Genomic DNA, 27,391 nt, shown 5'->3' with positions numbered 1-27,391 from the left:
TACCATATCACACCAAGTGATACATGAAATTGTTCAAAATGAATGAGTTATTCAAGAGTCATACAAACAAATCAATCTTTTTACTAGAGAGGCATACCTCTCACATGTGTATTATTCAAATGTACTAACACATGAAAGATCACATCACCTTGTTTATGGATACATTTAATATCCCTTACCCTTCCCGACTTTCAAAACATAATAGTATACAAAATATAAAATATCTTAAATATTTATAAAAATCGCAAGAAAAAAATAGAACGTATGAAAATATTTTTATCTGAGTTCTCCCTCGCTGTTGAGAGACAGCTTAGTTTGCCTTAAGTTCATAACTGCTGAGTGGGTAGGAGTATGCCCTGCCTAATACTATTCTGTCCCGAAGGAGCTTAAATAAAACATAGTAGTTGCAGAAGAGGATGAGAGCCATGGAAAGTGTGTGATTCCACTTCTCCGACCGCAGCAAGGAATAGAGCTGGTAGAAGACAACACTGCCCTCAATAAGGATTAGTAGATTTAACAGCCTTAATGGACGATGAAACAGGAACTGTAAGGAAGTTAAAAAACACAATGTTATTTCATAGGAAAGACTCAAGTTATTCTTGAATTCATTTTTCCAAAGTAATTTCGTATTTATGAGTTCTTACACACAATAAAAAATACATCTGTTTGCCCTGGGACATAAAAAGAGGGATATGTATGTCCAAAAGAACAAGTATATTTATCCAAGACAGGGTGGAATAAAGCAACAAATGGGAAATATTTCACACTTTGAAAATCAATATGTAATGAAGATATTGAGGATGTAATGTAGGATTATAACTGATTAAAAGGTAACCATTTAAAAATGTGAAAACTAGGGCTAAGGATGTAGCTTGGTAGTAGAGTGCTTGCCTAGCATGTGTAAGGCCTCCGGGTTCAATCCTCAGTACTATAAGAAATTTTTAAATAAAATAGATAAATAAATATATAAAAGCTATTCTTAGCTTGTGGGATAATCTAAGACCAAATACTCACACTAGACAAGTACCTAGAAAGAGGGAAGTATTATAAGTTCAGGGAAGTATTATAATACCAACACCATAGTTTTTTTTATTTTTCCTTAAACTCTTTACTCACAATGGTCACTTATTGAAATCTTTCATAAAACATATGCTTCTACTATTTATTTTTTCTCAATGAGAAATAGAGTGCAAAAAGACAAAGCAAAGAGGAAGGAAGGAAAAATGAGTTGGAACCAGAGTTAAGATTACACATTGGGCTTACTATTTTCACTCTCATCAAATTCTTCACTCTAAGGAGCTAAATCCAGGTTTACTAATAAAAAGGCATTAGGTCACAGGTTGCAAAGGAACATTATCTAACAATTCAGCTCAGCCAGTCAAGTCCTAAATTTAGATGAGGAGAGACTGTATTAATGGTAATTAATTTCAGATGTAAAAGAACTAATTTAGAAGGAAGTTTGATCTCAAGAACTTAAACCTGAGAATGAAGGCCAAACTATCATGACTCCTCTGAAAAGTACATAGTGTCTCAGGGCCCTTCTTCAGGAAAAAGAAAATCTTTAGCTTGGGGTTTACTACATGATACTTTAGTAGTATCATACGTAAAACTGGCTCAATTAATTTTCTAGAAGGATTCAGAAAAACAATTTCAGATTCCATGGCAAGGTGTGTCATTAAACATGCCAGTAACCTACAAACCGAATAAGGAGAAAGGTAGACAGGTTTTAAAGGGTAAAGGCTATTGGTAATAGACACATTTAAAGTGAGTGTTCTTAAACTTCAATCTGCTTAAGAACCATTTCCAAATATAAAAATGCTATAGATTCCTAAGATCCTTTAGAAGACTGGGATACAGGCCCTGAATACTACTTTAAAAGAGTGAGTCAGGTGCCAAGCACAGTGGTACAAGCCTGTGATCCCAGCTACTTGGGAGGCTGAGGCAGGAGGATCACAAGTTTAAGGCCAGCCTGGATAAATTTGTGAGACCCTCTCACCAAATACAATAAAAAGGGGGGTTTGCGGATTAGCTTGGTGATACAGTGTTTGCCTAGCATGCATGAGGCCCTGGATTTTACCTCTAGTATTGGGGGGAAAAGGAGATGGGAACAAGAGTGGCCAGATCATTTATATACAGGTGGCTCAAGAACTGCTTTTAGAAGAACTAACTATTTGGTCAAAATCAGCAATTAATTAACTTGCCTAATCTTTCTTCCATAGATTCTACTTGATTCTTCAGAGTCCAACACTAGCAAGAAAAATACTTATTTTTCAAGCAGAAAATTCTAACAAAAATATTTTGTTGTTACAGTTTTCAAGAGGACAACAAGGATGAACAGAAGCCATTAATGCCCTAGGGAACTCAGCCATTTAAATTAAATAAGTATCCTGTGGAGAAATCAAATACTTATGTAGTTGTGACCTGAGTCTGTTCCCATCTTAAGACAAGCTCATGGAAGTTCAGAAGGAGCCACTGTGGTCTCCTCATCCAAGGGCCTTTAACTTCCCCATGCTCCTCCCAACTAAGAACCTGCCCTCCTTCCCCATCACATATTTACAGATATCCTGCCCTCATGCAAGTTCCCAGTATGTAATTGAAAGGTCCCTTAGTAACAAACACCTGCAGAACTAAAAAGTCCATGTATCCTCACAAGTAACTGAGGGAGAAAAGTATAAATTTTTTTTTTTTAAATCTCCAATTCTATTTTAGGATATGATCTCTACTCAAAGGCAATGCACTGCACTACGGACATTTTTACTAAGAATAGTCCTGAGCAGGTCTCTTCTTTTCCCTACTCCCACTGGCCACCAGCTGGTCTTTCCTTTAAAAGTAAGTGCTGCTTCCTAGAGTCAGAATTTCTGGAAAACTAAAGACCACATAAAACATAATCCAATGCATAAGTGCAAGTGAGAAAGAAGCAGGGTTCAGTGGATATAGATTGCTTTTTCCTTTTCTAACTTTGAAGCTTTTCTCTTTTGAATCCATGTAAAGATAAAAGGCTATAGATCATAACATTTGTCTGACTTCCAAAGGGGTAAGTTAAGGTATTTTAAAGAGAAGAAAAAATAAAAATAACACACACAAATATCTGACAAATAAAAAAATTAATAAAAACTACATTATTACTATGTTAAATATTATTTAAAGATACACACAGATACAATATATCTTAAGAACATCACTAAACCCAACTATTACAAAATAAAATTGTAAGATGAAAAAGGAAGTCTTATATAATGGACAACTTATTTGAAGCAAAATTACATTTAATAAATTCCAATGTAACTAGAGAAACCACCCAAGCTATTGAGACTGTAATAATGATATATGACCTCCAAACTGCTTTTCAGAAGACACTTCCATGGGCCCAGGACCATTGTTATAGTAACAGCAAAAATTATCATGCCTCAATTTCCTAGTATGTGTTACTCACTGTGCTATGTGCATACATACAGAATGGCCTTCTAACATTTACTCCTAAACTTATGCTTAAAAATAAATAAATGGTACTTGCATAAAAACGGGCATGGGATACATCTGAAGGCACTGCCACGTTGTAAGGCCCCATGGCTCTATATAAACATCTGCTATGCCGCACCAGCACCCCTTGAGGCCATATTGTATTTTCTGACCAACTAAAGAAGAAAGAAATGCAATGTTAGCATATTGACAATTACAAATAAGACTGTGTCTAGCAAGGCCAGTTATATTTCTATGAAAGGAATTAAATATTCAAGGCTTCATCTGTCTGAATTCTGAAAATATAGTAATTCCATGGTCCAACTTGAAGGAGTTAGAAAGGATCTGTTATGGTAAACTTCATTGCTATGTAGTACAGAGAGACTGTAAAGTAATACAGTTAACTCAGTGTTGAAGGACTTAAGAGGCTTAGCAGAATGAGCAGATATAATTGTTTCAGTAAGGCATCCATGGGCCAGAAAACAGAATGTAAGCAGGCGGACTTCTGTCTCCATCCCAAGTGAACAGTCTACTGGTTGACATGATAGAGGGAACAAACAAGAGGAGAAAGCCAATGGCAACAAGAACAGAGAAGAAATTAACACACTGTCAAACTAATGTGATATTCACTGCAGAATTACATCCCTAAAACTTATTGAAAATCAGTTTGCTCATCAGATAATTCAAATACCTCAAAGATGTGAGAAGCTATACAGTAGAACAAAGACACACACAAGGTACTGACACAGAGTTTTCTTTTTACTGCTTTCTGGACTCATTTTTATAGAGGTTTCTCTAGGGAAAAGAAGTTAGGGAAGAGAAAGCTTCAATCTTTTCAGCATCAATGTAATGGAGTTGGGATGGGGATGGGGATCTTCAGGTTAAGCTTTATTTAAAAAAACAAAAAAAGAAAAAAAAAACCTAAGTTAATTCATTTCTTCCTGATTTTCGAAAGGTTAGTTTCCTAGATTAAGAACTGGGGCAGCAGTTTAGATATGTTAAAAAATATATTCTAGCACCCTGAAGCTTCCCCAGTTCAGAAAATGTTCCGCCAGCCTTGCTCACACTTACCAGCATTAAAGTGATGATACACCTCATGGCCATGTGCCATCAGTAGCCTGAAGATGTACAGTACTAGTACTGTGGATTGTATTTTCAATTTTTATTGAAATCTGTCCTTTGCCCACAGTCGGGTTTCTTTTCAGCCTGGCCCAATCTCTTTCAGTTCCTGGGCTTGAAGGCCTGTGCTAATCTGTATCAGACATCAAGGCAGATAATTGAAGGGAGAACTCTGAGGGGGAGAGGGGAAGGGAAGGTCACCTCAATCTGTCCCACTTAATTAGGAAAAAACTGGTAGGGGATGAAATTTGTGAAATGTTCAAATTACACAAGGGAGGAAGATGCAGATGGTCCGGGTCTGAGAGATAGGCATGATGATGGACTCAAAAGTGACAGAAAAAAAAGTTCTAAAGTTAGCCACTTTGGATCACAGGGGCCATGCAGAGAAATGTCTGATAAGGGAACACAATAAGAATAATACTTAGAACTCACAGCCAGGGACAGTTTTCACTGAAATACAGGAGAGGCAGGGAAATAGTAGAGAGATTAGGAAGGAAAAAAAAGAAAAAGAAACAGAAAAAATTACAGGCAGGAAAAATTACTAATCCAAATCTGCATGTATTAGAAAAGATGAGAAAAGCAAAGTCCAGCTGTCTTAGGTGTGAGATGAGTAGCTATCAACTTAGCTGTGGCAATGAAAATGAGAAGATAAACCTTAAATATCGTATAAAAAGAATTTAAAATATATCATGACTCTTTGAATTTGGGCAAACAGTTAAGACTGAAAGACAACTCTGAAGTACTGCTTGGGGCACAAATTATACACTCTAGAGTGACTGGGCAGCTGAAAGGTAGGACGCATTTGAGAAGGGGCTGGGTATGGTGGTAGAAATGAGTTAATGTATCCTGTATTCAGTTTAGCAATGATGACAAGCATCCATGTAGACAAAAACTAAAAAATGTTCAAAGCCAAGAACAGAATGACATACAAAGCAAATAAACATGATCAGCAGCATGTAGAAACGTGTTACATGGTTTTACCCTCTAGCTACTCACATGTGCTGTGGAGCATTGCTGTAGGACCCATGTTCTAGCTTCTGCCATTTGCCGAGGTGAGCAGCTGATTTATGTAGCAAATCACAGTATTTTGATGGCAGCAACTGTGTGGTAAGCATGACAAAAGCATTGATCCACACCATAATGAGGTGTTCACATGACCAGCGCATGTCATAGTACTGGGTACTCTGAAAGAGATCAAAAGAGACAGAAATGATCCATGCACCAGCATCAGACACAGGATGGGTACGTATATATATGCCCTGCAGACAAATGCCACACTTAGTCAACATGCACTGGTTGTCCTGATGTCCGTGCAGAAAGTTCAAGAGCAGAGTCCTCCAAAATCCTTCAACCTGACTTTCTGGCTGTATGAATTAGGGCTGGGAGGGAGAGGCAATTATATTTTAAGGACTGAGTGCTTCTGAAGGACCACTCCGGCTGCAGAAGTGCTTCTGAATGGGTGAAGGAAGGACATTAAAATGTCCCAAAAGATTTTGGTCCCAAGTGACATCCAGACCATTTTTCTTTTCCACTGAAGTAAATTGAAGTTTAGATAAATAAAGGTTAGATTAAATTCAAGAAATTCCTCATAACCCTGTTAGATCAATCACAGTAACCTGGATTTTATTGAATCCTTGGTTCTCTTAAGCTGCTACATATTTTTTCCTATAATAATTATAATTTTTACTCTCCCCGGAAACTAAAAAGAAAAAAAAAAAAGAAAGAGAGAAAATAAGAAAAAAATTGGAAAGAAAAGAAAAAAAGAAAGAGGGGACCACCACGGGGTGCATCACATATATGGAAATACCTATCCGCCAACCAGGAGCGGTTTTAGTGCACTCCAGATGCAGCCGAACTCCACCATCCAGGCTGCCAAAGGGGAGACAGAGAAAAGGGGGATTAAACAAGAAATACCCAGTTTATTTAATTCACACACAATCCAGGGAGCACATAAAGCAAAATATCTGCTTACCTTCACAAAACACAGAGGGAGAAATGCAACATAGTAGGCACTGAAGAGGGAGTTGAAGAGAACTTCTTTGATTCTGTGGTTGAAATCGGCTTTCAGACATTCTACCTCATTTCGAATGAGGTCTGGAGATAGAGGGCAGCTGTGGGTGGGGATGGGTGTGGCATTATTAAACTGTTCTTTTAAAGACTCCAGCAATAAGGAGAGGAAGTCTTTGGATTTGGCCAAGCCACCCACAGTTGAGGCGCTTTCCTCTACCGCCTGATGCTGTACCACATAGTTATAGTCTGTGAGAAGAAGATGAGCTCTACTATCTTGGTGGAAACAACAGAGAGGAACATAAACACCAAACCTGCAAGACAAGGTAAATATGAAAATAATACCACAGAAAACACCTAAGAACACTGTATAATTATGTCAATATAATAGTCTTGATGCACAGGAGTAAACATAATAGGAACTTTCCAAGGGTAAATTCCTTGTCTGAGAAGGAAAGTCTTTCATTTCTTACAACAAAAGCAGTACATATTCATTGCAGAAGAGGAAACTAAAAAAATTTCAATAACAAAATATAAACTACCTAGAAATAATCATTTTTATTAGTGGGTACACATTTGTCCAACATATAAACTTTATATATAGTCATGTATGCTTTTTTCTTTTATGTATTTGATCTCATATAGTACAAACTGTTTTGCATCTTGCTATTTCACCTTGTGTGTATACAATGGGTATTTTCTTATGTCTAAATATTTTTCTGTAAGAACTTTTAAAAACATTATAGGATTCATATATTGACATACATAATTTATCCATTTCTCACTTGATAGAAACATGCTGTTTCTGTGGGTTTCACATGACATTTTTTATGGGGATCAAACCCAAGGCCTTGCACATGCTAGATAAGTATTATATCACTAAGCTACATCTCAGCCCAGAAAAAAAAAGTTGTTTCTTATTTTCCACTAGCATAAATAACATGACAAGTATTCTCCTAATGCGGATCTTTGTGTATGTTTAGAAATTTTTGATATGGCTTGCCCTTCAACTTAAATGTCTCCATAGTAAGGGGCTCTCCTGCTTGCAAACTTTGTATCACTCACCCCACTCCCAAAAGCACTCTCCTTTTGTAGTTATTTTTCTCCACAGATTTTACCACTCCATACATGTTTATTAGGTTTTTTATTCTGGGGTGGTTATTTTTTCTTGTTCTATCTTCCATTATTATTATTATTATTATTATTATTATTATTTTGGTATTAAGAATTTTACTCAGGGGTGTTTTACCACGGAGCAACATCGCCAGCTCTATTTTTTGAGATAGGATCTTGCTAAGGTATGTATGCTGGCCCAGAACTTGTGATCCTTCTGCCTCAGCCTTCCAAGTCAATGAGAATACAAGTGTGCACCACTGTGCCTGGACCCTCATTACAATTTAAACTATAAATGCTGGGCACAGTGAGGCATGCCTGTAATCCCAGAAACTTGGGAGGCTGAGGTAGGAGGATTCCAAGTTCAAAGCAGTCTCAGCAACTTAATGACACCCTATCTCAAAGTAAAAAATAAAAAGGTCTAGGGATGTGGTTCAGTGGTTAAGTATCCCTGGGTTCAATCCCCAGTACCAAATAATAATAATAATAATAATAATTATTTATTTCTTTATATACTTAAATTGAAAAAGACTGCTAGCCATTTTGATGATGGTAATCCTATTAAACTTAACATCTTACTTGGTAAATAGAGCTCAATTAAAATATTCTCACTGGGTGTGGTAGTGTCCACCTATAATCCTACTACTCAGGAGGATGAGGCAGTCCAATCCCAAATTCAAGGCCAACGTGGGCAATTTAGCAAGACCTTGTCTCAAAATTTCAAAAGGACATGGTATGTAACTCTGCAGAGTGCTTGGCAAGCATGCATGAGGCCCTGAGTCCATCCCCAGTACTATAAAATAAATAAATACTTTCCACTAGATGACACAAATGTACACACCTATAGCACACCTTTAATCTCAAGGACTCAGGAGTCTAAGAGGATCACAAATTCAAGGTCAGCCTAGGCAACTTAGTGAGGCACTGTAAATTTTAATTTTTTTAAAATATTTATTTCTTAGTTGTACACAATACCTTTATTTTGTTTATTTTTATGTGGTGCTGAGGATCGAACCCAGGGCCGCACACGTGCTAGGTGAGCGCTCTAACACTGAGCCATAACCCCAGCCCCTGTAAATTTAAAATTAAAAAAGGGCCAGATATGTATCTTGGTGGTAAAGCACTACTGGTTTCAATCCCCAGTATCGCAACCTCTCCACTGGTAGGACAGCCATACTTCTCAGTTTCCCCAGGATAGTTCTAGTTTATGTCTGTTGTCTCAACTAACCTAGTTTAGAAAACAAACTATATGGCTATCATATCCACTGGTTTTCAAATTTTTTTAACTTTTAATTTATATTTGAAGAATTTAATTCTCCCTTTTTTAATAGTATTATTTGCATGACCCAAATAACTACTAAAGATTTGTTAATTGCAAAACAGGAGTACTCACGGATAGCCAAGGAAGAGGAGATTAAGTACTGAATGGCTTCGAAAGAGATTGACTAGGGTCCAACAAAGTACCCATCCACACAAAGTGAGAAGCACCAAGCGAGCTGATATCAGAACCATGTAGTGAATCATAGATGCTGCACCCGCCTTGGTGGCCTGAAAGTTTAGAAGCATCAAAGGTAAATTTTATAAATTATCTTATTTAAAAGCAATGTAACATAAATAAGGGTAGTAGGTTTAAATGGAAGCTAAACTGTATCAAAAAAAAGAAAGAAAAGAAAAAGAAAACTGTTTCATCCCACCTTATCTTCCTAATTCTCGAAAATTCAACCCTCTCCAGGCAATTAGTCATCTCCTCCTTGTACCCACACAGACCTGCTTTAACTTTTCATCATTATCATCTAATTTGTTTTCACTAGGGTTTCTCATCAAAGTATGGTCCATGGACCAGTCATCAGAATCACTTGAGTTGCTTATGAACATGTAAGTTCCTAACAACTTTTCTCTTTGAATGTAGGGAAAAAAAAATTGAGTCAAGGATTCTATATTTTAACAATCTCTTAGGTGATTTGTATGTATATACAGATGGAGAGCCAATAATTTATCTACCTTACTTCCTACCAGAATGCCAAGGGCCTCAATAGCAGCAAGAGTACTTCTATTTTTCTTTGAATTCTTAACTCTAATCTGCTTGCTGAGTTGATGTTTAAAATATTACAAAAATTTTACAAAATAATCACATCTTCTTTGACAGACCTCTATATGTTTAACTTTTGCACATACAAAAATAATGTGTAGGGCTGGGGTTGTAGCTCAGTGGTAAAGTGCTTGCCTCGCATGTGTGAGGCCCTGGGTTCGATCGTCAGCACCACATGAAAATAAATAAATAAAAATAAAATATTGTGTCCATCTATAACTAAAAAAATAAAAATAATAAACAATGTATAAATACTTCTAATTCTTTATATCATATCTCAAATATTCTTCTTAAATCCTAAATCTTTAAAACTGACCAAATATAGTAAGAAAATATATTTGTCAAAACATAAAACTTACAAATTAGAATAAAAATATTGAAAAAAAAAAAACCACCATAGAACTTGTGGTCCCATAAAATTATAGGGAGAGCCTGTTGCACAGCACATGCCTGTAATCCCAGCTACTCAGAAGGCTGAGGCAGGAGGATCATTCAAGCCCAGGAGTCAGAGGCCAGCCTGGACAACATAAGTAACACCACATCTCAAAAACAAATAATAACAATAATTAAATAAAGCTGGAAATTCTTCTTGCCTAGTGACATCACAGCTGCCATAACATCAAAGCACATACTATTACTGATGTGTTTGTGATAATGCTGGTGTAAACAAACCTACTGTATTTCCAGTCCTATATAGTAAGTACATAATACTTGATAATGAAACAAACAACTATAGTTGCCTATTACTATTACTTGTTTATGTACTTACTATATTTTTACTACACTGTTTAAAAGTATGCTCCTACTCATTAAAAAAAAAAAAAAAAGTTTACTATAAAAACACCATACTGTGTAACTCTGGCAGCAAATTTACACAGCTTGCATTTACCACAGCTCTTGATTGCATCAAGAGGCCACAAGGAATGATTAAGGTATGATATCCAGGTTTGTGTCAATATGCTCTATGATGTTTGCACAATGAAGATATCACCTAGTGATGTCTTTCTTGTCTCTATAGTTAGGTGACACATGACTGTGTGTGTGTGAGGGGGATAATACAAACTATAGAGATACATAGTATATATGGGTACTTTAAAATGTGAAGCAGTTAAACAAATACCATAATAAACTGCTTAAGCCTCAAACTATGAAAAAGACCCAAGCTGTTCTCAGTCATAGCATGGCAAATAGTTCTATATCACTCCCCTTATAGGTACCTCATACCAATGTACCTTGTATTTTAAAGTCTAAGGAAGTTACGTAAGCCCTGGAGTTATTCTATTACTTCTATTCTCAAAAGTACAAGGTTAGAAATAAAAGACTGTTTCTGCTCCATGCCAGCAGAGCAGCAGAGTTTGATTTTCTTATTCTAGAACCTACATTCTTTAACTACTCACTGTGCTATATGTGACAGACCTTGGTGATACAGTGGTAATCAAGACAAATAAGAACTTATCTTTATGAAGCTACCCAGCCAAGAAAAACACATACTAAACTTAAATTTAGACAATTATTTTTATAATGTGATGAGTGTTACAGGAAAAGCATAAGTTATCATGAGAATAAGTAATAGGAGACCCTACTTGGGAAGGCTTTCTTTAGAAAGCAATATTTGTGTTGAAACCTAAAAGACAAATAAGAGCTAGTCAGGTTAGAAAACTATTCATAATACTATAATAAATACATTTAAATATATATGTACATAAATCTTTAATATATATACATGAGAAGGAAATAAAACCAAAAATGTGATTCTCAGTAATGAGGTTGTAATTTTCAATTTTCTGCTTTACATTCTAGTGTCTAACAATCTCAATCTTTTCAATAAAATATATTGTTTTTGTATTAGAAAAATAATGTTTTGCCAGGTGTGCTAGGGAACACTTGTATTCCCATCAACTCAGGAGGCTAAGGTAGAAGGTTCTTTAGTTCAAGGCCAGCCTCAGCAACTTACCCTATCTCACAAGAAAAAAGAAAAAAGGACTGGGAATGTAGCTGGGGTAAAGCACCCCTGTACCAAACAAATAAAAATAAAATAAAATAAAAACTTTTTTTTTTTTTAAGAGAGTTGCCTCAAGTTGGTAAAACAGTTGGATTTATTTTTAGTCTTGTGTAGAAAGTACACAGAAGCAGTGTTGGCTAGGAGGTGAATAAACAAAAGGCTAGCTAGGCAGAGAGGTGGTTGTCCAGCTGAATTCTCCAGCTGAATATTTATCTTTCAAATTAATTACCTCCAGTTCTCCTTAAAAAATGGTCTTTCTCAATCAGGCTTGGTGGCACATGCCTATAATAATATCCCAGCAGCTTCAGAGGCTAAGAAAGGAAAATTGTGAGTTCAAAGCCAGCCTCAGCAATTGCAAGGCACTAAGCAACAAAGTGAGACTCTGTCTCTAAATAAACTACAAAATAGGGGTGGGATGTGGCTCAGTGGTCAAGTGCCCCTAAGTTCAATCCCTGGTACCCTCCCCCCAAAAAAGGTCTTTCTCAGGGTCACGATCTTTTCTGTGATAAAAGAATGCAAACATATTTTAATGGAAGGAAAAAAAAAAAGATTATGATGGGTTTAATCATTTAATTTAGATATATTAGGAAAGAATCACTATATAGCTGATTTTAAATTTTCAAATAGATAATATAACCACATCACTCAAAAGACAAATCCTAGAGTGCTAGTAGTGATTCATGCTGCTCCTGTCTCCCAGCCACCAGCAGTCCATTATTACTCCATATCTCTTTCCAGGGACAAGTTATTTGTATATAAACAAATACATTTTGCTCCCTCTATCTGCCTTTTTATGGAGTGGGGCGGGGTGGGGGGGAGTACTGGGGATTGAACCCAGGGACACTTTACCATTAAGCTACATACCCAGTTCTTATTTTTTAATTTGAGACAGGATCTCGCTAAGTTACTGAGAGTACCACTAAGTTGCTGAAGCTAGCAAAATTTATCTTTCTGCCTCAGCCTCCTGAGCTGCTGGGATTAAAGGTGTACACCACCACACCCAGCAAACAAAATTCTTTTTAAACAGTGTTTAAAATAAAGTAGGGGCTGGGGATGTGGCTCAAGCGGTAGCTCGCTTGCCTGGCATGCGTGCGGCCCGGGTTCGATCCTCAGCACCACATACAAACAAAGATGTTGTGTCCGCCGATAACTAAAAAATAAATATTAAAAAATTTTCTCTCTCTCTCTCTCTCTCTCTCACTCTCTCTTTAAAAAATAAATAAAATAAAATAAAGTAGGAAGCTAGGTGCAGTGATGCACACCTGTAATTCCTGCAATTTGGGAGGCTGAATCAAGAAGTTCACAGTTTGAGACCAGCTCGAGTGACTTGATGAAACCTTATCTCAAAATAGAATAAAAAAGGCCGGGGATGTAGCTCAATGGTAGAGTACCTGCCTAGCATGCACTAGGCCCTGGGTTCAATCCTCAGTACCATACACACACTCAAAGGCAATAAAATGCTTCAAGTTATAGACTTTGTAGCAACAAGGTAGAAACTATAGTTATGAAGGGTTTATACATTAACATGAAGCAACTAAACTGACATATGCCAATATCATTTCTAAGCAACTGAAGAGATGAAACATAATAATTTCCTGCCTGTTTTAACACATGTAAACAAAAAATCCATTCTATTCTTCTAAAGAAAGTTCTTTCTCAATATATCCAAAAGTAAGTACCTGTTTTCTTCACCTAAATACTGAACCTGAGAGAAAGGCTGAGTTACATCCTTTCCTACCAGGAGAAACAGTTCTACTACCAATACTACCACTATTTTCCAGTTATCTTAATGGCTTTTAGATCATGACTTAACATCTTTAATTAATCTGTAATCACAGGAATCAGAGCTTATACTCACAAAGTCTTCTGCTTCTGTGTATGTTTTGGAAGAAAAAGTAAACTCTCGATTTTCATTACAGTAACTACTCATTTAAAAATTTCAAACTGAAATATAATTTCCAAGATTCAAATTATTAGCCGCTTTAGCTAAGTTAACATTTTTGTTTTCATAAACACTTATAGGGTACAATATATAAAATCTTATGCAAGTACATTTTTCTCTCTCGCTGGAGTTTATATGAAAAATGATACCGAAAGCCAAATCTACCAGCAACTTTTAAATTAATAAAATAATTTAATGTTCCAAATCTTTCCTCCTCTGTCCAGTAAACTTATCCTAGGCAAATATTAACATTGCCTTTTAAAAATTCTAACTTTTAATAAATTTAAATTCTAAGTTTTAATAAATACAAACCAATCAACCTGGGGCACTTTCACTGAGCCACATCCCCAGCCCATTTTATTTTTTATTTTCAGGCAGGACCTCACCAAATTGCTTAGGGCTTCACTAAGTTGTTGAGGCTGGTCTCAAACTTGTGATCATCCTGCCTCAGCCTCCCAAGTTGCTGGGATTACAGGTGTGCACCACCTCACGGCTACAAATGTTTTTTGTTAGGAAATTTCACAAGTGGCATATAAACCATTTCAAGTGAATGTTATCTAAAATTGAATTTATCCTATTTCCCTAGAACTATTAAAATTAAAAAAAATTGTGCCCCAAAATCCAGAAGCTTAAATTAAACTCCTTCAAATTCAATATCTAATAGGTCTTGAGTTATTGCACATTTGAATTTTAAATATATTGCAGGAAACCATTTTTTTTTTTAAAGTATTGGCACAACTCACATAGGAATAAAGAAATTAATTTAAAGTTGTTTTCAAATTATATTGGACATTTTACATTTTCAGTCTGAACCCTTTCTAGTAACTACAAGTTACAACAAGTAGTAGAACACAGTGAATAAACTTACTTCAGAGATGAGGGCCCACACAAGCCTCCTTGCGAGCATCACCGTGATGAACGCTGCCAGGTGATAATCAATGAGATGAAAATTCTATAAAAGAAACAAAGAATGTCATCAAAAAGAAATACAATGTTTATCAAACTGAACTACTACACAAACAGAGGTTTGCTCCCTCAAAAGATCTTCCTTAGTTCATCCTACCCTTACAGAACACAGAAATTTGAGAGATCATGAAGAGACTGCCTACCTTGTACTTCTCCTTTTGTGACTAATTGCTTAAACTTTCCAAACACTGTTTTAGACTATCTGGAAAGTATTACTATCCTTTTTTTTGAAACTCTACTATATTAAAAGAAAAAGATAGCTTTGAGTTAACAATAATTATGACAATAATAATTCATCTAAACTGACTGATTTATTATGTGTCAAATTAAATCAGTCAGGATTCATAGTTTTTAGGAGTTACTGTGGTTGTTTCTTTATTCAAACTTATGTTAGTCTAACTGTGCATCAACTAAACTACTAGTTAGTACATCAATTATATTTATTTAATCTTTATAATTATTTAAAAATATGCCTTACATTTGATCTCTTCTATAAAATTAAACCATTACTTAGATGTCATATATAGTTCCTTTGTTATGCATACGTGCGTGTATACATATATACATATATACATATATATACACATATAAATATATGTATACACATACATATATATAAAACTGTGATAACAGCAAACAAAATCGTTAGTAATAATCTTAGAAACCAATGAAATCGAGATATATTTTCCTCTTGATGGTCAAAGGGTTTGCAGGTTTCTACATTTTCTTCCCAAATGAAAAACTGAATTTTTCAATTAATTAATTCAATAAACTAAATATGCCAGGTACTCTTCTTTTTTGGGGGTGGGGGTACCAGGGATTGAACTCAGGGGCACTTGGCCACTGAGCCACATACCCAGCCCTATTTTGTATTGTATTTAGAGACAGGGTCTCACTAACTTGCTTAGTGCCTTGCTTTTGCTGAGGGTGGCTTTGAACTCATGATCCTCCTGTCTCAGCCTCCCCAGTTGCTGATATTACAGGCGTGTCCAGCCAGGTATTAGTCTCAACACTAAGGGTAAAGTGCAGAAAACAAAAATCAAGGTTTTTTTCTCTTGGCAATGGAAATGGTAGAGATTATTACTTGTTTCTTCTACCATCATAGTAGAATTTAACAAGGCACTGCCTCCTTGCTAACTAAGGGTTCCTTGCCCAAACTCCCTTGCAAAAAACTACTTCTAGTCAAGGATGGATGAAGTATATAGTTTCTATACTCAATAAACTTACAATCCAGGTAGGGGGAAAAATACATACATATATATATATATATATATATATATATATATATATATATATATATATGTAAATAAAAATAAATCTGGCACTAACTCATTACAATTCTTAAAGAAACAGAGACTCTCATCACATATTAAGTATATATGTGATCAATACTTAATATCACTTGGTTGTTCCTGAAATTAACTTAACACTTTTCTTTTTAAAGTACATTAAAAAAAAACCCTACAACATATTTTTATGTATTTCAGCAGAAAGAAAAGTCTTAATAGCTAATCCTAGGAACAATCAAGTGATACAAATATTTAAAATACATTTTTTTATTCCCTTCTCATACTTTTTTTCCCCAGTACTGGGTATTGAACTCAGGAGTGCTCTACTACAACTACATCTCCAGCCCTTTTTATTTCTTATTTTAAGACAGTTGCTGAGGCTGGCCTTGAATTTACAATCCTTCTGCCTTGGTCTCCTGAGTTGCCAGAATTACAGGAATGCACCACCATGCCCAACTCCTTTCTCATATTATCTTGAAGATTTGGGACCACATTTCCTTTTCTATGTCTACCACATTAGAAAGGTTTTCAGATTTTTTGTGAGTCCCAAACACACATACAAAATGTTCAGAACAAAAGTACTCTTTGCCCCAAAGAATATCTCTGTCACCCATCCAAATCTGCCATTGCCAATCACATACATGTAAGTCATCTGACTAGCCTTTTAGATATTTTATATGCTCATCTATGGAGAACCTTCTTTGTATCAAGATTATCAGGGCCAGGGCTGAGGTAGTGGCTCAGTGGTAGAGCATTCGCCTAGCACATGCGAGGCCCTGGGTTCAATCCTCAGCACCACATTAAAAAATAAATAAGTAAAATAAAGTTATAGAAAAATTGATTAAAAATATTTTTTTAAAAAAATTACCAGGGCTCTCCTAAATAAATGAAGAGAAACCAGAAGAAACCTACAACATGTTTTTTAAGTTCTTCAGAAATAGCTAGTTTCCATCTCAATTCTATTTTGTAAAAGAATTCAATTTCATTCAGGTTAACAATGCACCCAGTTAAAGTACAATATTTTCTAGCTTCTCTTATAGTTATGAGTGGACATGTGGAAATGATGGGAGCCTGGACTGTAAGAAAACTCTCCTTTATACATACCCTATGCTCTTTTACCTTTATGGCTGATAGCAATGAACCACAGCCACCTTAAAGGCCACTTGTTAGAAAATAGCAGTCTTTACCACCCTAGGTCCCCTGACTGACCACATGGAAGAATTCCTACCAACCAGGACAACTGTCTCAGACTGTTATATGTTAAAAACATTATACAATTTTTGGCTTATTTGTTATAGAAGCTACCATTATCGTAATTCAGTCATTTAAAAGGTAAAGCTGCTAGAATTTAATCATAATGATAAGTTAACATTACATGTTACACTTTCTCTATCCCATGTTAAACAAATTTAACTTCTAGCCAAGGACGGATAAAGTATATAGTTCAAATTTAACATGGGATAGAGAAAGCTAGATATGGAAACCTTTCTGCAATATTATTACAATAAATTATTTAAATGTTTTCTGCACTTTAATTTATACTTCAACAATCTTATCATGAATTTTTATTTCTAAAAAGTAATCTGATGTTTATTACAAAACCAGTTTTTAGAAGAAAAATTATTAAGAAAAAAATTTACCTGAGTGACATAAAAAATTTAGAGGCCTATGACGACTTACCAGTGAAGTACAAGAGGCAGGATGATTGTAAGGATACCACCACACGGTTTTATAGATGTTGATGTACTGAATGAACAGAGCAACCAAAAGGTAGATGAAGAAAAGAAATTCAAAAAGCAGGCTCCCATCCACAGGCAAGTCAGGAATTTGGCAATGACGCACAGGACCTGGGGTGATTAAGGCTGTGATAGGTGGAACTGGAAGGCCAATAGTGCTACCATTCCTGAAAGAGAAAACTATGGTAAACTCAAATGGTGATATCCTTCATGTCAGAGCAAAGAGCTCCTTCTATCTCCACTACCTAACCTTAACTGTTGGCCTCTCCAAGACTCTATTCTGGGATCCTTCCTCTACGTATTGTCTCAATGATCTAAGATGCAACCATGATTTTCATCATCTTAGGCATACTGAAAAATAAAATTTATCTTTATATCACAGCAGAGTTTTAGACCCCTATTAGCAACTGCCTGCTAGATATCTGTGTTCCTCCCCCGACAGTCCTAACCCTAGTTTGTGGCCCACCCTGTTAGCTACCCAAATCAGGATCCTAGAACATTTCTTCTTCCACTCCATATCCAATCACTTTCTAAAGAACTGGATTTAACTCAGGTGTAGTGGCATATGCCTAAAATCCCAGTTACTCAGGAGTCTAAGGCAGGATGATTGCAAGTTCAAAGCCACGCTCAGCAATTTAGAGAGGCACTTAGCAATTCAGTGACACCCTGCCTCTAAATAAAATATAAAAAAGGGTTGGGGATGTGGTTCAGTTGTTAAGGCTCTTGGGTTCAATCCCTGGTATGAAAAACAAAACAAACAAAAACTGGGAATGTAGCTCAGTGGTAAACTACCCTTGAGTTCAATCCTCACTACTGCAAAAAGAAAAATAAAGAATTGAATCCTATTTCACAAAATTTTCTTCAATTGTATCCTCCCTTCTCAATCCACTGTTTCAGTTCAAGCATTCACCAATTTTCATCTAAATTACTGGCAGTAATCCTCCTAAATTCAACTCTACTTTCACCAAACCCACCAAGCTGCCCTTAGGGATCTTTCTAAAGTGAAACTGGTAGTGTTACTGTCTTATTCTCACTGTTTTTGTTTGTTTTTTGTTGTTGTGCTGGGGATTAAACTCAGAGCCTCAGTGGTAGAGTGCCCGCCTGGCATAATAGTGTTACTCTCCTCCGCTCTTTACTGCAATTAGGATAATATCAAAAAACTTTGAGTATGTTCTATGAAGCCCTCTGTTTAACATAGTAGCCTCCTCACATATCACTCCTCCACATGCAACTACGATACTCATGCTACGTGCTGTCTGAAACATATGTTCTATTTTACTGTGCACTTTATTCCCTTGAAATGAAATATCCCCCGTAATTACACTTTCCTTAACTTCTCACACACACATTTACTGAAAAATTCCCTCCAAACCTTTTTTCACTCATTCTTCAAAACTTTTAAGGGATTTGGGGTTCAGCTTAGTGGTAGAATGCTTGCATGTATGAGGCTCTGGGTTCAATTCCCAATACCATGAGCACACACAAAAAAATAAATAAATAAATGGCTCTTCAGCTCTTCAAACACACCCTCTGTGAAGCTTACTCCGACTCCCTCAAACTTATTCATCTCTCCTTTGTGCCACTATCATACATGTGTAAAGTCTTTATTATTGCGCTTTTCATACTATAACATAATTTTTGTACACATCTATAACTTGGCTATCAGACCATAAACCTAAGGCCAGAAACTAATTTTCTTAGTTCACTGCAAATATATACTTTTAGGTTGAGACAGCAAAAGACCAATGCACTCATGAAAAACAGACAACTCTTAACACAAAAACAAACATATAGAAGTATTAATCCCTATTTTGTTCTTTCTTCTAGGCTCACTTATAGGTCAGAAACAGCTAGACTATTTGGAGTGACAGATAGGGATAAAGAATAAACTTTCTGTTGTTTATATGCACAGGATAGTTACAGAGATCTAAGGTCTACTATTGTTTATACAACAAGGAAAGGAGACTCAATTCCCAGTGACTCAGGAAGCTGAGATAAGATTGTAAGTTTAAAGTCAGTCTCAACAACTGAGACCCTGTCTCAAAAGAAAAAAATCAAAAGGACTTGGGATGCAGCTCAATAGTAAAGTGCCCCTAAGTTCAATCTCCAGTAAACCCCACTCTAAAAAAACATATTTAAGATAAGGAACAATAGTAGCATTACTTTCTTCTCTAAAATTTCCAAATATAGAATTCTAGCATGGGTATGTGGGACTTATAGTACTTTAAGCAACTCATGGGAATATGAGCTCTGCTCATTCTGAATAGTTAAGAATACTATGACTTGAATGCACAGGATTAATGCCAGCAGCCAATCTACTGCCTCACTCCAGTTAACTGTAAGATACTGAAATAAAAATTTCTGATGAGATGTTACAATGTTAAAAGCCTCTAATCTAAACAAACTAAAAATCTTATTGAACTTCAGTCAAAAATAAGGAAAGAGGGAAAGCATGATAAACTGTCATAATTTTTGAACTCAGGGCTTCGCATATGATAGGCAAGCTCTGCCGCTGAGCAACACTCCAGCCCACTTTAAAATTTTGAGACAGGGTCTCTTTAAGTTGCCCAGGTTGGCCTCAAACTTGTGATCCTCCTGCCTCAGCCTCCTAAGTAGCTGGGATTATAGGCATACGCCAGCATACCTGGCTCTGTTATGATTTAAGAGTTAAAAAAAGATTATAAAAATGCTTCCACGTAAAGGAGACTTGCTTTCTGGAACATACATGCTTCTGCCATTAACAAACTCAACAAAATACTGGAATTCAAAAAATATATTCAAAACAAAAGTACAAAAGTTCTACACTTGTAATACACTCTATAAATTTGGCTATTAAACTTGAAGCCAGAAGACCAAACAGACATAGGTCAAACAAAGTGATTCAAAGCACCAGTTGGAAAAAAAGAAATCATGTCTATGTAAAGATAACTGATGAGATTAAGTGTTCTCCATCTAACCGATAAACTTCAAAGCTGGAGAGGGAAAATATCAAAGTTCTTTAAATCTAAAAAAACAAATAAGTGAATAAATACACAATGCCTACATGTATTAAAATATCATACTATATTCCATTTAGGTATAATTACTGAGTCAATAAAAAATTAAACTTTAAAAATAAAATAGAGTTGGCCAATATATATCTCAAAAAAATAGTTACAGAGGTATTATTTAGAAAAAATATTATTTTTCTAACGTTATAAAAATAGATTCAAGAATCTATTCAGGATGCACTTAATTCAAACAGCAACAAGTTGTGACAACACATTTGAAATGTTGTCCACCAGGAACGCCCATTAGAAGGTTTTTATTGTGAAGGCTGATTACATAGGCATCCTTTCCTACCAATACCAAAATTCTAGACTCCCCAAAGAAGGAAGGTATTCAGTATTGCTTTCCTTAAAAAGCCCTGCTTACAAGGCTTGCATCTGGGAACTGAATGGTAAACAGTTCCTTTCATTGATACAAAATTTTCCTTATAATAAGAACAGGTCAGCAGGGCATGGTGGTGCACACCTATAATCCCAGAAGCTCAGGAGGCTTAGGCAGGAGGATCTCAAGTTCAAAGACAACTGCAGCAATAGCAAGGTGCTAAGCAACACAGTGAGACTCTGTCTTTAAATAAAATACAAAATAGGGCTGGGGATGTTACTCAGTAGTAGAGTGCCCCTAGTTCAATTTCCAGTACTCGCCACCCAAAAAAAAGAATGGGTCACTGTGGTTGAACTATATAAAAAATGGTGGTTTATGCTGAACATCTGCTTTATCCTTGCAGCAGGCTTTAGACTGGCCCTTATGGAGTCATGAGCAGCACAATTTAAGTATGCAAATGGATAAAGCAAGAAAGATTCAAAGATTTACTCAGGTGATAGCTCAGTTGGTAGAGTACTTGCCTAACACATTTGAGACACTGGGTTCGATCATCAGCACCACATAAAAATAAAATAAAGGTATTATGTTCAACTACTATAAAAATATTTTTTTAAAAAGATTCAAAGGGATAAAGAGAAATTAGAAGAGGACAGAAAACAGTGGTATTTGGACATGTTTGGTGATATTATCAGAAAATATACGCAAGGACTAAACAAACAAACAAAACTTCAAACAAGTAAAAATCTCCCTGTAGGAACTCTCTATGAAACTCACAAACACAGTACTTTTTTTTTTTTTTTTAAGCTTTGGGGAGTGAAACCAGGGGCACTCTATAACTGAGCTATTATCACCAGCACTTGTTATTTTAATTTGAGACAGGGTCTCACTAAGTTACCTAGTTTGGTCTCAAAACTTATGATCCTCCAGCCTCAGCCTCCAGAATACCTGGGATTATAGTTGTGTACCATCAGCTACACCTTTCTTTTTTAAAAAGAGAGTTATCTAAGAACATTTGCAAGAACAAATCCTGGCTGGGCATGATGACACACACCTGTAATCCCAGCAACTAGGGAAGTTGAGGCAGAAGTATCCCAATTCGATGCCAGCCTCAGAAACTTAATGAGACCCTGTCTCAAAAAAAATTGGGATATAGCTCAGTGGTAAAGCTCTGTGGTTCCATCTCCAGTACCAAATAAATAAATCTGGGGGTATGACTCAGTAGTAGTGAGCCACCAGCTTTAATCTATAGAACCTCCCCCCCCCCCAAAAAAAAGAATAAAAAAACAAATGAACAACAATGCCCTATTCCCCAAAGGTAGAAAATACAACAGGCAACTTTTGGATTTCAATCTTTCAAAGTAGCTCCTCGACATTCTCAAGTTTAACTTCACCACTTTACCAATTAGGCCACAAACATCTACCAAACAGGCAACTAGGAGCAAATGCTTTGTTCTCCAATTGGCTATGTCAAATATATCAAAATTATACCATTTTTAAGGAACTCAATTTCTTTCTTCACTACCCTACAGATACTCCAAAAGTGATTTCTCTCATATGGACACACTTTCTTTGTATACGTTTTTCCTAAAGCTATATTCTAAGCTATCTAACATTTCCTTTATTTATATTTTTTTATATCTCTACCCCAGGTTTTATACAATAACCTATTCCAGCTATTCCAGCCAATTCTATCTCATCAAAAAACAAAGATAAGTTGGGCATGGTAGTGCATGCCTGTAATCCCAGCAGCTCGGGAGGCTGAGACAGGAGGATCGAGTTCAAAGCTAGCCTCAGCAAAAAGCAAGGCACAAACAACTCAGTGAGATCTTGTCTATAAATAAAATCCAAAAAAAAAAAAAAAGGACTGGGGATGTGGCTCAATGTTGTGTGCCCCTGAGTTCAATCCCTAGTATCTCCCCACACACATCCACAAAAAGAAACAAAGATATTCGAAAAAGAACAAAAAAGAAAAGAAATAGAAATTGGGCATGGCACACTCCTGTAATCTAACTACTCAAGAGACTCAGGCAGAAGGATCGCAAATCTGTCGCCAGATTAGGCAATTTCAAGATCTAGTCTCAAAATAAAGTTAAAAAACAAAACAAAACTGGGAATGTAGCTCAGTACCTGCCTAGCATATTCAAGGCCCTGAGTTCAATCTCCAGTACCAGAAACAAACAAACAAAAACCACACAGAAACTTTTTTCCAAAATAATCTCTTAAGGTAAACATGTTACAAAATAATCATTCAACAAAAGTCTCAATTTTTCAAACTATGAACACTTTAATCAGTTGAAAAATTTGTTCTTAGATACATACACACACACACACACACACACACACACACACATTTCAAATTAATTGCAAAAGAATTATGTTATTTTAGCAGCTCAGGAGGCTGAGGTAAGAGGATCCCAAGTTCAAAGCAGACTCTCAGCTTAGCAAGGCCCAAGGCAACTCAGTGAGACCCTGACTCTAAATAAAATACAAAAAAGGGCTGAGAATGTGGCTCAGTGTTTAAATGCCCAGGGGTTCAATCCCCAGTACCAAAAAAAATAATTTAAAACACTATATGTTAAAGAAGAGGGAAAGGGCACCAGGGATTAAACCCAGGGGTGCTTTACCACTGAGTTATACCCGCTGCCCATTTTATTTTGAGGCAGAGTCTCACTAAGACCTTGATCATGTAATAGTGCAGCAATACACTGATCAATTATATGAACAAGAAATTTTTGCCAGCTAGTTTCTACTTCCTCCCTAAACAGAGTTTTCTTCATCTCAATTTTAATTTTCAGAGCTGTTAGTACCATTTCATCTTTCAGGCCCTCCTGACATATTTGTATACTTCTTCTTGGACTGATCTCCCACTTCCTGACTTTACAACCTTAGTTCTACACAATCTTTGAAATTTGTTCTGGTGGGCTGGGAGTGTGGCTCAGTGACAAGTGCTTGCCTATTACATGCAAGCAATTTCCATCGCCATACAAAAAAAAAATTAGTTTATTTTTATTTCAGTGGGACTTTCCCTGAAATTCTAGTTTAAAGAAATTTTTAAATTTTATTTATTTATTTTTGGTACTCAGGATTGAACCCATTGCTGGACTGCTACATGATCAAGCCTTATGATGATGTGAGTTACCCCACATAAGATTAGAAATAATTCATCCTGCCAGGTGTGGTGGCACATGCCTGTTAATTCCAGCTACTTGAGAGGTTGAGGCAAGATGATCAAATGTTAAAGGCTAGCCCCATCAACTTAGCTAGACCCTATCTCAAAATAAAAATATACAGGGTTTGGGATATAGCTCACTGATAGTGTACCCTTGGGTTCAATCCCTAGTACTGTTAAAAAATAAAAGAAAATTCATCTTAGACTGTGGTGTAACTCAGTGATAACTAAGCAAGTGCAAAGCCCTGGGGTCAATCCTCAATACCTTCAAAAAAGAAATCGTTCATCCTAATTTCTGAAAATTGGGAACTTTGTAATATATTTATATTAAAAGATCAAATTTTTTATTCTCATACAACATGACACAAATCTTAAGATGTTTATTTAGGCTACAGCTAACAGTTTATTAATATTAAGCAGTTTTCTGACAAAATAATTTTTGAAATCCTTGAAGAAATCTGACTTATAATTTATTTTACTTTATTTTAAGTATTTTGGAGGGGAGAGTGAAATATTTATTATTTATTTATTTTTAATGTGATGCTGAGGATCAAACCCAGTACCTAACATGTTCAAGGCAAGTGTTCTATCGCTGAGCTACAACCCCAGCCCTGACTTATAATTTTAGAACTTCATGTTAGCTGTCAATTTTAATTTGCCCTCAAAAAATAAAAATAATGACAATAAGCAGATAAACCATCACATTTGCCAGATGTGGTGGCGCATGCCTGTAATCCCAGAGACTCAGGAGGCCAAGGCAGGAAGATGATAAATTCCAGGCCAGCCTCAGCAACTTAGTAAGCAGCATCTCAAAATTAAAAAATAATTTTAAAAGGGCTGGGCTCAGTGGCAGAATGCCCCCGGGGTTCAAACGCTAGTACGGAAAAGAAAGGACTCCAAACCATGGCATTTGCCCTGTACTTTCATTCACTTGTCCCTTCTTCTAATAGCTAAAAAGGTGATGATTAGGACTGGCAATGAAACTCAGTTGCAGAGCCCTTGCCTACTTATATGCAAGGCCTTGGGTTTGATTCTCAGTAACACACACACACACACACACAAAGTAATGACTAGAATTTGGATTATCAGTCATAAGATTAGGGCTTTGTTTACTTCATGAGCCCATATCATCTCTCTCTCCAAAGTATGCTAAAATGCTAAGCTTTCGGTCTTAAAAAGGCAGAATTTCTACCTCAGTGTCAAAGAATAAAGCTTGACAAGCAAGTATCTGAACACCATGATGATGTTTATGTTAGTCTTACTGATCACGGGATAGTACAGATTATGCATAGCTTTATTTCTTCTTTACCTGTTTCTCAAGCCTGTTCCATTGCCACAGCCCCCACCAACCAAAGTCTGTAAAGAAGGTAAAGCTGAACGGCTTAGCTGCTGCCGACTAGGGCCCCTCCTTCCACCGGGCATGTCCGGGAACCAGTCTGCTTCCAGTGCCACCTGTAGTTGCAACCCACGTTAATGGTTGTCAACCTGTTTCAACTCTGAACAACAACAAAAAATGTAAATATCAGTTAACTATCTTTAAAGTAGGCAATGTAACAAAATAACCAGAAAACTGAGTAAGTAGGCCTTGTAAAACCAGATTTTCAAACAAACACTCTCTGTGTCAATTACCTACTTTATTCTAATGAAAAGACTATTCAGATTCTAATGGGTCAGAATCCTAAATTTTGTTCAGTGTTAGGCAAGCTGCAATTTGTCTCTTTTGTCAGTTGACTTGTATCATATGAAAGATAGTACAATCAGGTAAAATTTTACAAGACCACAATTTAAACATTTCCTATTTAATATTTCAGGTTAAGTCACTTGAAATAAAGGAAGTTCATCACTGTCCATAATGTTAGGCTTTAGCCAGTGTGCCTCTGTAATCCCAGATACCCAGGAGGCTGAGGCAGAAGAATCACAAGAAGCTGAAACCTAAGAAAAGCCAATCTCAAAATTAAAATAATTGGGGCTGGGGATGAAGTTCAGTGGTTGAACGCTAGCCCAGCATGTGAGCGGTCCTAGAGGTCCTAGATTCAATCCCCACCACAGCACCCGTACTCAAAATTAGGTTTTGTTATCAAGTGATCCTGTTCTGAGTTAACATGTACCACATGTTATCTGACCTTGATTGATTTAACGTCTAAATTAGTTTCATCAGGAAAAAAAGGGTTCCCTGTTCTATGGTGTTTTGTCAGGACTGCTGAAGATGGGAAAAAGGGGACCTATAGGCCCTTAAACTCTTTAAAAAAAGTAAATTGTTCAAGTGGTATCTCCTCCACATGTTAGAGCGAAAGTACCAAAAGGAACTCAAGTGGATGCCTACTTCAGGAAAACGGGTAACGTCATTTGGAAATTATTGAAATTACAAGATTATAAGGCAAGTAACAAAGATCCTCACTGAAAAGAATTGGTGTCCTCACCAAACTAAGGCAAAAATCATAGTTCCGCCAATGTGAACACCAAATGTTTCCTAAAACAGTACAACCAAAAACTGAAGAATCACACGCTGGAAAAACCCTGATTTTCAAAACACTACTGCAGATTGATTTGATGTTCCCTATTCCTAACAGCCTTCGGCTGCACACTAACAAACCCAAGGTGAGAAACAGCATTCAAACTGTTGGGTGTTGGGGTCGCTGGTTCTTGCTCAACAAAAAAAGGGAAAGAAAAATGAGGGGAACACTGGGAGAGAAGAGAAAATATGAGATGCGGGGAGGTAGATGGCGAGAAACCACAAACTTCAAGAGACCGGCCCCTAAAAGAAGACGACAAAGCGGTCCCCGTCGCCCACCCGGGAGGACGAAAGCAGACCCGGGACAGTCGGACGCGGCAGCTAGGTAATACTCACGCATGGAGGAGGCCCGGCCAGTGGGGCGGGATCCCTGGGAGGAGGAGGTGGCTTTAAAGACTGGACCCCAGGCAAGATAACTAGCTCCCGGCGTTAAAGCTCTCCAAACCAGCTGCCTGCATGCAGGCTGTCCCCGCCTGGAGGGTTGAAGCAGGGCGTCCAGGTTTCAGGCCGCTAGACCCAGACCCAGACCTAGACCCCGAGTCAGTGGCAGAGCTAAAGCTAGAACCAGAACCCAGCCCCGTCAGCACTCATCCTCAGCCTCCATTACCGCGGAGCTGAG

The 27,391-nt window shown here is 36.7% G+C and overlaps 1 protein-coding gene and 1 long non-coding RNA gene across 3 annotated transcripts; one reads left to right on the top strand and one right to left on the bottom strand.

The window, feature by feature from the left end:
• On the bottom strand, window positions 1-27,391 carry Tmem39a (transmembrane protein 39A). 2 transcript variants are annotated; one of them, XM_027936110.2, is made up of 9 exons: window positions 27,109-27,391; window positions 25,570-25,756; window positions 17,667-17,889; window positions 14,600-14,683; window positions 9,092-9,246; window positions 6,551-6,899; window positions 5,575-5,762; window positions 3,515-3,635; window positions 1-544 (listed from the first exon to the last, which is right to left on the bottom strand). In XM_027936110.2, the coding sequence occupies exons 2-9, from the start codon at window positions 25,680-25,682 to the stop codon at window positions 311-313; spliced, it is 1,467 nt and encodes a 488-aa protein (XP_027791911.1). In that variant the 5' UTR covers window positions 25,683-25,756; window positions 27,109-27,391; the 3' UTR covers window positions 1-310. The 2 variants fall into 2 exon arrangements, with proteins under 2 accessions (XP_027791911.1, XP_071471412.1); XM_071615311.1 differs by having other exon boundaries at window positions 25,570-25,712.
• LOC117794765 (uncharacterized) lies at window positions 6,787-9,564 on the top strand. The gene is made up of 3 exons (XR_004618632.1): window positions 6,787-6,911; window positions 9,082-9,269; window positions 9,510-9,564. It is a non-coding gene; the product is annotated as an uncharacterized lncRNA (long non-coding RNA).

This window comes from Marmota flaviventris, chromosome 8 (genome assembly GCF_047511675.1).
Source record: "Marmota flaviventris isolate mMarFla1 chromosome 8, mMarFla1.hap1, whole genome shotgun sequence".
NCBI lineage: Eukaryota > Metazoa > Chordata > Mammalia > Rodentia > Sciuridae > Marmota > Marmota flaviventris.
Note: the sequence above shows the minus strand (reverse complement) of the source record. Positions and strands in the feature narration are given on the sequence as shown.

Coding starts and splice junctions, on each gene's coding strand:
- Tmem39a (XM_027936110.2), bottom strand. CDS start 25,682: ATGCCCGGTGGAAGGAGGGGCCCTAGTCGGCAGCAGCTAAGCCGTTCA. Junction 9,247..14,599: donor TGTGGGCCCTCATCTCTGAA/GTAAGTTTATTC, acceptor CTAAACTTTCAG/GCCACCAAGGCGGGTGCAGC. Junction 5,763..6,550: donor TCCCTCTGTGTTTTGTGAAG/GTAAGCAGATAT, acceptor GATCTCTTTCAG/AGTACCCAGTACTATGACAT.